The 12,666-nt window shown below is 34.2% G+C and overlaps 1 protein-coding gene across 4 annotated transcripts in view; it reads left to right on the top strand.

Annotated features, from left to right (window-relative positions):
- LOC121876071 (carboxyl-terminal PDZ ligand of neuronal nitric oxide synthase protein-like) overlaps positions 1 to 12,666 on the top strand; it is a 69,340-nt gene that overhangs the window by 52,572 nt on the left and 4,102 nt on the right. For all 4 annotated transcript variants that reach the window (XM_042380980.1, XM_042380978.1, XM_042380981.1 and 1 more), the window contains 3 exons: positions 152 to 300; positions 885 to 1,100; positions 5,765 to 5,923. In XM_042380980.1, the coding sequence (XP_042236914.1) occupies positions 152 to 300; positions 885 to 1,100; positions 5,765 to 5,923 (524 nt within the window). The remainder of the gene's footprint in view (positions 1 to 151; positions 301 to 884; positions 1,101 to 5,764; positions 5,924 to 12,666) is intronic.

The raw sequence follows: 12,666 nt of genomic DNA, 5'->3' as shown, positions 1-12,666 counted from the left end.
GTGGGTCCTATTGTGGGAGGGGAAGATGTTTGATAAAATTATGAATATATGTTACCAGTCTCATTGTTCCTCCATAAATTATCATGACTTGTTTATAAAAGGTCATAGAGATATCAGTGTGTTGGTAACTTTCTTTAATTTGCCCATACAAATCTCTTGGACACCGAGAGCACCCAGGAGGACCTAGTTACCCTTACACCTTCAGACTCGGTCAATGAAGACTCCATTGAACACTTAATTCAGCGGCCCAATAAACTGGAACCTCTTGCACCTCCTGTTGGTTCAGACATTCTCTCAAAGGTAAGGATGGTTATACACATACATAGTATGAAGTTCATACAATGAACATAATGAAGCCTGCTTGTTTATTGAATGGTGGGAAATGGGAAATATAAAAATTATGCTGTATTTGGGAATTTATTGTAACTTAGAAATGAAGGTAGTAAGGGATGCAGTTTTGGCAAGAGGCTGTTGTCATTAGCTACAGTATTCTGTTGTGCATTACTAGACTTTTGTTTCAGGACCATAACTTGAGTTTTCATTCACCATTAAACAGCAGAAATGGTGAGAATTTTGATTTTGTTCAATTTTCACACGATGTTACTCCTCAACATGCTGGTTAGGATCTGAGTTCAAAAATTTTAAGTTCATGTGTTAGAACTAATTACATTAATGACACTTGAAATAGTAATTACCTATAAAATACCAAATTTGCAATCCCTGTAAGATATATATATTGTTTTTACATGTTTTTCCATTAATATAGACACAGTCTTAACATCCTTTACCTATTATGCAAATTAACGAGAGTCTTGGGACTGAAGAAATTTTGTTTATGTATCGACGGTAAAACAGTTGTACAGTATTACTTGTTGTTGTTACAGGGTGGTGGCGAGACATATGCCTCTCCACTCAGTGAGCCTTTGCCTCCGGGTGACACACTACCTATGGCAGGCACTCCTCTCTCTGTACATCATGAATTACAACTGCTACGAGAACAGCTTGAACAGCAGCAGCAGCAGACACAGGCAGCAGTGTCTCAGGTCCACCTTTGCAGAGACCAACTGGCTGCAGAGACAGCAGCACGACTGGAAGCTCAGGTATGCCTGTAGTGTACAGTACTGTACTGTAATTACATGTGGGTAATAGTTAATCTGTTTTTACATGTGTGGGTGTTAAAAGATCAATGCTACCCATCAAATTACAAGGTTCTGAGGACTCTTGAACTACATTCCCTTCATTTTAAATGATGTGTGTACTAGTTCTAACATTATTGCTCCATATATCAAGGTGTGCTCATTGTGAAGTCTTTAGCATCATAAGTTACATTTAACAATGCTCATTGACATGAAACTTCGTTCAGTAGTTTTTCCCCAACAGTAATGAAACCCCAAAGGTCATAGTCATCATAGACCTACATGTAAAGCTCTTGTTTATTGAAGGTAACAGGAGTTTGGTTAAGCTACCTAACAAAAAATTTCTATAGAAAAAATGGTACAGTCCTCCTTTATGATGGCTGTGCCTCTTGACCAATTTCAGGAAATTTGTCTCTAGAAAGTGAATGGTCTTTTACCTGGTGAAAGCCCCCAAACTTGGGAAGAAATGCGTAGTAGGTTTTCCTAATATTTCTGTATTTTTTATTTCTTACACTATTCCAAGACAGCATGCTAGATGCCACATCCAATGTTTATCGCGGGTGACTTCCAAAAACTTTCCCACTGCTGTACTTTTAGTGAGAACTAGATTTATTGGTGATAAAATTAACAAACTTTACTTCCAAACCTAGGTCAGGTTTGGTAAGTAAGGTTTGTCATTTTAGTCTGATAAATTAATGTAGCAGTAACTGGTAAGTCGTAACATGTGACTGCAGTAAGTTAAGGAGTTAAGAAAACATTTTTCTTCAATACAATAATTTCATTAAGTTGCTGATTTAGGGGGTGTACCTCAAGAATAAACCAAATTGAGTGGAGGACTTGCATTTTTCGTCTTTTGTTTTCTTTTCCCTGGTTTTCTCATAAGTAAAGATGATTTGTTTCCATTGTCTACTTGGCAATGCCATGTTTGCACTTATCTGTTAATAAATGCTTCCCAGAGACCAGTCAACCCCTGAATGTTAAGCAATAGAACACTCCCCAGCCAGCATTTGACCTTCTTTTCCATATGAACCCGGCACTTAACCAGACCTAAAATCTAACCTACCGTGTGACCTAAAATGTTATTATACAGTACTAAAGTAATTCCATTGTAGGAGAGGTAGGTTTGGTTGGTTCATCTTATCTAAAATTTAATCATAATTCTGTGCAGTATAATGTAATAACATTAGGCTGGAAGTGTTCTTGTGTATGGAAAGGATGCTGCTGCTGGAAAACATTCATGTGTATTGTTGAATGAATATTATTATGAAAATTGCAAATCCCATTTGTAATTTTTGGGGATATTTTTCTTAATGTAAGAAAGGATAGATAATTCATTATCATATCTAATGTATAGCAGCTGATTTCTCCAGCCTGATGTGTTGGTCTTGAAATCCCAGCTGCGGTATACTACAGTACACTATTGTGTTATATTAAAAGTTAAAATAAATTGTGTGCTGTAATATGTATTACTTTGATGAAGTTCTCTTCCAGCTAGTTAAAATATATACAGAAAAATAGTAAAAAGAGGTACAATGTTCACAATGGCTAATTTGATTCAGTTGTTTACATCCTTCTCCGCTTACTAGCGCTTATCTTTTTATTTCCACAATGTAAATGCAAATTTTATTTCTGAAGCATTAAATTTTACACACAAGTAGGAAATTTATCGTCAAAGTAAACAAACTAATGTTAATTAGGGATACTCCTGTTAATTTAGTCTTTCTGCAGTTGAGGACTAAACTCTTTTCTTTCTCACAAGCTTTTCTTCTCACGTTTATACTTAACATGATACAAAGCAAGAGTTGTAAGAGCCAACAATTTATTGTCAGAGTCTTCAAAGCCATCCATCTTGTTGCTGTTTTGGTTTGGCTCTAGCTGCTCCACCGCAGTTCCAGCGGCAATAGTACTACCATCGTGTGAACACACTTCGTCAAGCTTCATTACTGAATCCATTTTTTTTTCCAGTCCCAAGCTTACAGGATAATCATTACACAGTAGTACTGTACCTGAGTAAATCTTGGAAAATTATATCAGCGTCCTTCATCGGATATCCATTTAATAAAGCTGACTTTTCAAGCTTACAGTATAGTTATGTAAACATTGTAAATATATTTTAATGTACAAAACACTGCTTTCCCCTAAATTATTAATGGAACTTCATACTGTATATACAGTATAGGTGTACTGTAGTCTGTTCACTTGAACTGTGTAACTGAGGCCTAGGGTCAGTTTGCAACAAGGCCGTGATTGGCTTACAGATGGGCATATGGAGAGTTACTACAATTCTTAACTATGTAATCAATCATATTTCTATTTAACATTTTAAGGAAATATTGTACTGTAGTATGTCTTTCTGTGTTGATCTCTGATAATTTTTTCACTTGGTGAAACCAGAATTAGCTGTGAAACAAACTGGTAATAAAAATATCTTAAAGGGAACGTGAAAATGATGAACAAGATCCGAGATGTAAACTCCTTGCTTCATGACGTCACTTGGCGTGGTGGAGGATGTCTCTGAAATTTTGTGCTCCTTTTCTTGCTCTCTTTATAATATTTATGTTACCAGGGATTTCTCACAATTTTTGCTTTCCTTACATAAAAATTATGAGAAACCAAAATAGAAAAGTTATTATCCCATTAAATTCAGTAGCAGAGTACTCAATTTTTTAATTGGGAATAGTCCACTCAGGCACAGGTCATCGACCCAATGGGGCTTGGGTGGGTGGGGGGTGGGGGAATAAATAGAAAAAATAATAAAAATACAAAATTTGAGGAGAAAAAGACTGTGTTAATCTACACCACGAAGATGCCAGGAAACCAACTTTTGAAGTGAGACAAATTGTAAGAGGATGGAAACTCAGAAAAAGGCAGAGCATTCCACAGTTTGGCTGTGTGAGGAAAGAAGGATGTACTATAACAGGTTAGTCTAGTGTGGCAGACATCCTCACAGAAATGGTGGGCACCACGGGCAGTACACAGGATGCCAAAGCCACCAAACATTGCCCGTTAAAGTACCTGTAAAAGAGAGTGAAGCAACATTGCAGTGAAGAGAAAGGGAAGAGATTGTTGACTAAAGGAGGAGAGTTAATATGACGAAATGCCTTTGATTCTACCCTATCTAACAGTTGGACAGAAGAAGAGACACCCCAGATATGAGAGCAGTACTCCAAGTTAGGACAAATGAATCCCTTATAAACCTGAAGCAAATGATCAGGGGTAAAGCAAATACAGCATAACATTCCCAGTTTTAGGGATGCAGCTTTAGCAACATAAATATGAGAGATTAGATACTAAAGAACTGTAGTGACTCTTTGCTTGTTTTTTCTGCCAGCCAATCAGCTGCCTTGTTAAAAACTGACCCTAGGCCTCAGTTGCTAAATTTGGGTGAACAGACTTGAGGTACCTGTGATTTCTTGATAAAGATTTTCTTGTTTTTGTGTTATTCAGGAAGTACTGTACAGGCAGTCCCTGACTTATGACTATCCGATTTATGAACACCCACACTTCTGAACGGGATCCCAATACATGCATTGCAAATTTTTTTAATTAAAATCCCATTTTTTACATTATTTTTTTATTTCTATATTGTTTAACATCATTTTATTTACAGTATTTACATTATTTGTTCTGTATGGGATATTATTGTTTTGTTGTATGGCAAGGTTGTGCTTTTATAACTTAAACTATGGAATTAACACTGTTCTGACTTACAAACAAATCGACTTACAATCAGGGTCCATGAATGTTTCCCTGTACTAAATTGGTTAAATACATTACATAATTTCAAAATCTAAGAGATATAGCCAAAAGAAAACCATGGGGTTAGTCTTACAGTACAGTATGCCCCCCAAGTTCACGGATTTTTACTTCGTGGTTTTCGGTTATTAGGATGACACCCTGGATGTACCCAAGAATGTCTGAGGGTAGTTTTAAAATTGCCGGCATTTTCTCGGCTGGGACAGGCAATTCGTTTTAGAGACAGTAATTTCCTTTACCTGTATTGTAAATATGTGTGTGTGCATAGACACACTCACAAAAATATACAAATAAATAATAATTGGAAAATATTCTCACAAATAATAAGAAACAAATTTATTAAAAAATGTGACAGTCTACCCTCAAGTCTGTGCTCTATTAATAAAGTACTGTAACAGAGCACGGACTTGAAGGTAGACTGTCACATCGTTTAATAAATTTGTTTCTGATTATTTGTGAGAGGATTTTCCAATTATTTTTATTGTATGTGTTTGGTATTGTGTGTGTGTGTGTGTGTCTACACACACACATATACAATACAGGTAAAAGAAATAATTGTCCTAAGGGCAAATACATAAAGGGAATATACTGTACATTTCTTTGTACACAAGTAAAAATGTAACAACATCCCGCCCGGCCGTCCGCCGCCCCCTCTGTAAATGTTATTCATGGATTTGGCGATTTGCGGCCAATCTGAGAACCTAACCCCTTGCAATTTGGGGGGGCCCTTGTACATCATTCTTCATTGTAAGATTTGGAAATTAATTACTGTTGTTGATTGTGCCATAAAAAATTGGTTATGAATAATTTAATAATGTGTTTATCATCAAATTTTTGCTCAAATGTTGATCCCAATCTCTCTTCAATTTCAGGCTCGTACTCATCAACTTTTGGTTCACAATAAGGAACTATTAGAGCATATTCAAGCATTGGTCCTTCAAGTTCGTGATCTTGAGTTGAAGTTGTCAGGAAGTGGGGGCATCGCGGGAACCACACATTTACTCCCAACACCACCAGAGATAAAATCGCAGGTAAGGGCAAACTCTTAATTTTTTTGCACTGGCTGATAAGGAAATGAGTTCACAGCTCTTAAAATGCTATTTGGTTTTCTTTTTCAAAGTAACATTTGATAGTTTTTATTTGTGTAATTTACTCAAGTGAACATAATATTTCTAATGATTAAAAGTAATAAATGAAATTATCTCAATTGATATATCTATAATTTAATCATTTGAATGCGATGTAAGTGTACTTTTATTTAAAATTTTCTTAAGTTGCGGATTAGCACTATAATTATAGTTAAGCTTATTCATTTAACTGTTTATGGTTTATTCAACTTGTCAATTAATGTTTATTGATATTACCAAGAAATATTTTACCCTTTTGTAATTTATAAATTTCTCTATTTAGTACTGAACAGAAATTAGGCTCTCTTAAACACAATACAGTTCTGTACAAAATGGTCCACAAGAGCTGGTCAGCTCCTGAAATTAACTAAATTGCCTGGTTTGATATTCTACCTACCCTTTATGCAAGTTGTGACTAGAATTAGTTGACATAACAATCTTGAGTAAAGGAGACAGTGGTCTGTGTGTTCAGAGTATCATAGTGGGTGAGTTTAGACTCATGCATTTGTTCTTAAAACCACTTATCAACATTAAGCTCCTCTTATTAAATGTTAGAGTGGAATTTGTTTGTCACCTTAATTCATCTGTCTGGAAAGACCATAATTATTAATATGTCTTGTTGGACTTAGTGTGGTGTTTACAACTAAATGATTAATATACAGTACTTCTATTATAAATCAAAGTCAACCTCCATAATAAAGTACATTTTGATGTCAGAAAAAATAAAAAAATTTCATTAGTTAAGAGAATACAGTATTATTATTAAAATCACGTGCTCTTTATCTCTCTATGATAGATATTTATATCTGATTAATTATTAGACAAGTTTTTCATATCATTGTTTACTATGAAACATGGTCTTTTAATTATATTCTAAGACTTTTTCTCTTTGAATTTCATATATTGTACTCTGATGGTATAGTTCTTTTAAATTATTGTGATCCACACTTGTAAAGACTTATGCACTTGATAAGAGGCCTGTTTGTAGATTTATGCATATTGTAAATGCACCATAGTTGTCATACATAATATGTTTGTCATTCCCTTCATTTTTAGCCTTACCTTATCTATAACTGACAGACTCTCTTGATGGAGATCATCTCATACTGTATTGGCACTACTGTATGTGTATTAAGTTTCTCTAGAGAACAATTCTCTGTGTAGTCAATCCTGAAGTTTCTGGGCTTTTCTTATCAATACAGTATCAGGCAAGCCGCTTGGGCAGTTGGCCATCATTTTCTAGAGGATATATTTGTTATTATATGATTACAGTATTTAGCTAACAGGATAAACTGAGGGAAAAGTAAGAGTAACTTTAAATAAAAATATCCTTCAGTCAAACTATTTTCCTAACTAAATACAAGGTACAGTGAAACATTCACCACACCTCTTTAAGAAAATATATTAAAGAAAACATTATATTTTCCTTTTCTTTAATTTCTTGCCAAATTAGACAATGGATCAGGGCATCCACATAGCTGGCCTCACATCTGTTCATATTGCTAAGTTGACTCTTCAATGAAACTTAATACAATTAAAGTGTCTCTTAAGCAACTTTTGTACCCTCTCTGTCTTCTGCTATACTGTATACTAAATCATAAATCTTCAGTGTATTCATCTCTTGCTTGTGTTGATCATTCCGTCTCAGTTTATAACGTTTTAATATGCTGCTCATCATAAACATCACATATTTTTTCCATCTGAAAAAAAAAATCTGCACAAAGGTCAAATTTGAAAAACACAATCTTTGATCAATCACCCAGACTCATCTTCTATGCTTAAAGGCAAAATAATTTTTTAGTTCATCTTAATCCATGGAAAAACTGCCTTATATCAATTTTAAAGTTGAAAGTTTTAAATAATTCATTCAAGTTCAGTTGGAGAGAGAGAGAGAGAGTGAATGAGAGAGAAAGAGAGAGCGAGCAATGGCAATTTGGCTCCCCAGGACCCATATGATGTATAATGTGCAATCTGAACTTATTAGAATCTGAGACTCAGAGCCCAGCCATAAACAGGAGCAGTCACCAGTTACACTGGAGAGTGGCAACTTGGCTCCGTAATAATCAGCCTTGTAAGAAAGCTTATCAATACTTTCACCAGTGTATAATAGTTCACATCCATGTATATATTGAACAGCCAAAGGTACATGACACATCCCTGTCTAACACCCCACATGTTTCACTTTCATTCCCATTTACTCTTACTGTTGTCCTGCTGTTCTCATGGAATGCTTTTAATTCATTTAATAGCCTTCCTCCCATCCCATACACTTGTAATACCTCCCACAATATTTTTTGTTCACCCTATAATGCAATATGCTTTTCCAAAACTACTATAGATCATTAAAACCATCTGTAAGTACGGTAATAAAACCACAAAAAATATTATTAAAAGCAAGAAAAAAGCATAGATTAAAAAGAATACAATAATTTTTTTTAGTTTAAATCATTGTTTAAACCATTTGTTTAAATTTTCCAACTTTGGCACAGCATAATTTACTTTTTAAATAGTACTGTATTCTCAGCATCTTTAATTCTTTCAAAGGTAATTAATTAACTGCAGTTACATGAATTTTTTAATTGTGATCACAGATCCTTAATCAGCAAGTAAAGTGCTGTATGAAATTTTAACAAAATCCATGGTATGACTCCAAGTGGCGTATCGGTCAAACATATTTTTGACATCAAACGACATTTTTATGGAAAATGAAACGTAACGTTTATACAGTGAATACATTTTATATTTTTAAGAAAATGTGTACTGTATAAAGTTGATTTAAAACTTATGGGCACATATTTTGAACGAAATAGCAGGAAGTGTCCAGTATTCTCCAAACAAGGTTTATGGGCACAGTGTAATTGACTTTTTAAATACAGTAAAGCCTCCGATAACAACGGTTCGACCAACAACTTTTCATATTTAAAACCCTTGTTAATTAAGGACCCAATTCAATTTATGTCCTTATTTCATTCGTATTTACGACCATAATATAATAAAAATAAAATAAAATTACATTTTCATATAAATAATAACTAAATCCCGATATGTACAGCATTATAAAAAAAAATAAATTACTGTAAAAAAAATGAAGAATGCCTTGCACAAAGAAGCTGCCTGGCTAATGAATGATAAACAACAGTCGGAGCTTGGCGGGCCTTTTGTTTTCATGCATCTAGAACAGGAAGAGGAGAAAAACTTACTCAGGTTTCTTACAGCATTTTTGCATCCCTATTCAACATGAGCAAGTGATGGTAGTGTTGGTTCAAAAGCTAAATGAAAGTGTATAAGCTTAGTCGAGAAACTAGATGTGTTAAAACGATATGAAAAAGGTGAGAGGTCTGTGGATATTATATGGAGCAAGCAATGAACATATTTTCTGAAGTGGATCCATTAACAGAACAAAGCATTAAAATTTAAATAAATGCAAATGACCTTTACATAAAGATGTATAATGAGAAAGGAAAGCAGCTGTGCAAGGTTCTATCGACAGCTTTATTATTCGAAGGCCTAAACCATCAAATTCAGCATCATACGTAAGCAGCTTCAACATCAACTTCAGGTTCAGTAACAGTTTCAGCAACAGCTTTATGGAGAGCTACAGCTTCAGCCAGAGTTGAACCTGATGACTTCATCATCTTAATAAAAACTCGCACAATATTATTTGGCTGCCCTTATGTTTTAGACTTTACCACCATTGGTGAGTAGAATTTTTGTTTTACATTCGTAAATATTATTTAAAACATATATCAACAGTAAATAATGTTGCTTTCATATTCGTATGTAGAGAAATGACGATATGTTTTCACATGCGTGCTTACTGTTCATCGTTATGATTCCCAGTCATCTCACCTTATTTCTTAACCATTAGTGGTTAGCTACTTCTAGTGTTCCATTTATTAACATTAAATAACATTACTTAAAACGTACATACAGGTATTAAATTTTTTGAATTAAGTTCACTACAACTACATGCAGGGTCTTATTTTCTTCAGTTTCTTATGTAGAACCATCGTCACTTACGAAAACAATGCCGTCTTGTCTCCTCATGTGTGTTTTAATATTCTACGTATTATTAATGAATTGCATTGTTCATTTCACAAATATAAACATTAATTCAATCAAATACATACTCCGTTATAAACAATAATGAATCTTCTGTACATATTCTTAAGATAAATGACTTTCCTTGAGTGCACACGTTGCTGTACAACTGTATACATTGGCGTTCCATTATCAGTCTCACTTTTTCTTTAGTATCAGTGGTTGCTTCTACTGTACATTAAATAACATTAATTAAAACATACATATTTTTTTACATTAATTTTACTACAGCTACAACCAGGGTCTTATTTTCTTCATTTTCTCATGTAGAACTATCGTCCCAGACTCCCAGCTATAAACACAAAAGAAAGCAATGGTGTCCCATCTCCTCTTGTGTGACCATATTATTATTCATTTGTATTGTATAAGGTGCATTCAGAAACATTATTTAAAGAATATAGTTTGCAATTTTCATTAATTGTATTGTTTTAGGGGGGAAAAGAGGGTAAAAAGCCACACAAAAGATATGAAAAGGTCACACTTGGGAAGGCATCTCATTAGTATTGCTTTATTTTAATGGTAATTAATGATTCGCGATAAGACGATTCATCTTACACTGCAATATTGAGGACACATTAACTTCGTTATTCGAGGCTTTACTGTACAGTATTCTAAACACAGTACAGTACAGGTATGTTTAATTATTTGAAGTCATTAGTTATCACTAATTACTTGGTAACCCAGATCCTTAGTCAGCAAGGTATTAGGTCAGGCGTAATTTTGACGTCAAACGGCATCTATTGGGAAATTGAAAAGTAACATGTTTATATAGAAATGATAGTCTATAATTTTGTAGAAAATGTATATAAAGATGATTTAAAACTTATGGGCATAGCATAATTTTCTTTTTGAATGCAAACTACTGTAGTACGGTACTCAAATTTTTAAATTGTGAACCCAAATCCTTAATCAGCATGTAAAGTAGTACCTTTGTACGAAATTTTACCGAAATCCATAGTATGACCCCAAGTGCTGAAACACAATGTATTTGGCCAGGCATATTTTTCATGTCAAGCGACATTTTTTGGGGGGAAAGTGGAAAGTAATATGTACTTCTGAACAAGCAGATTGAGGGTCTCGTACGCAATTTTATACAGTATCTGTATAATTACAGGTCCAAATGACGTATCCAATACGCGAATTGCTTTTCTATTGCTAATTACTCACCGCCTATGGTTTTTTAGGGTCACTTTTCAGTTTTTGTGTTATTGTGGATGAGCGAAAGTAGTTAGACATTAAATTTCAATTCTGAGAGAAAAGGTGTTTTCAGCCTAAAACCCTATTAGGGGGTAAGGTTTACCGTTTTGGCCATAAGCTTTATTTTACCGATTTTGTTTGAAACCTTAATATATGTGCTCCTGAACATGCTGATTATGAATATGTTGTCTATAAGATAATTATCTGCTTAATTACTTTTTGGCCATAATCTTGATCTCAACGATTTTGAGCAAAATCTCAATACCTGTATACAGTACAAATAATATCTACGTTAGCCGGAATCCCTCTTAACTGTAACTCTCCGATAGCCAGAATTGAAGTTTTCTTGGAAATTCGTTCCCAAAGCCTGGAGAATTCTGGGGATGGGGAATTTTTTCCGGCTTTCAGAGATGAAATAATGCATAATTCTGGAAAATTTTGAGGATTGGGATTTCTTTCCAGGTTTGAGAGATGATGTACCATAATGCGCAATTTCTGGAACTTCAGAGAAAATATTCCCATTACCCGAAAAATTTCGGAATATTCTGGGGATGAGGAATTTTTTCCGGCTTTGAAAGAGTCGTCTCGTTACTCAAAAATCTCTCATTCCCGAAAGTGCTCTGCACCAATTGTTCCGGCTAACGGAGATATCACTTGTACTCCTGAATGTGCTGATTAAGGATCTGTTGTCCGCAATTTGATATACAGTACAGTATGTATAATTTCTTGTCAAAATGACATATCCAATTCTTTAATTGTTTCTCTAATGCTAATTATTCACCACCTATGGTTTTTCAAGGTCACTTTTTGGTTTTTATGTGTTATTCTGGATGTACAGTACTTAAGTATATTACATTATTTCCATGCTAACCTGGCTTGTAAGCCACGTCCCTCGTCTATCGCTACAAGTAGCTGATTGGTTCATAGAAAATGTTCGTTATGCTGTCCTTTTATCAAACTAAATGTGTTCACAATTGGTAAGCAGACCTGTTATTCTCTAAAGTAATGTTAAATATCTGGAATATCAAAATGCAAATACTACAGTAATTTCAAGACATTAGCACTTCAGAGAGGATTTTAGAAAATTTTAAATATTTATCATAAAAGATGAAATTCACTTTCGAATGAAGCCTTTTCATTATTTATTTGTTTTGTACCAAACATAAAGCAAACAGAAACAAATGTCACCAAACATATAGTACGGTACAATAGGTAATGAACTACAGTTCGTATGGCTGGATATATCCCAAATCATATAACTGATAAAAACTCGATATAAAATACGCGCAGTCCACAATATTGAAGAAGTTATTCTTTGCTTCTTGGTTTAATTTTACTTACAAAGTACT

Source organism: Homarus americanus, unplaced genomic scaffold, assembly GCF_018991925.1.
Source record: "Homarus americanus isolate GMGI-L3 unplaced genomic scaffold, GMGI_Hamer_2.0 scaffold34921, whole genome shotgun sequence".
NCBI classification, from domain to species: domain Eukaryota; kingdom Metazoa; phylum Arthropoda; class Malacostraca; order Decapoda; family Nephropidae; genus Homarus; species Homarus americanus.
Note: the sequence above shows the minus strand (reverse complement) of the source record. Positions and strands in the feature narration are given on the sequence as shown.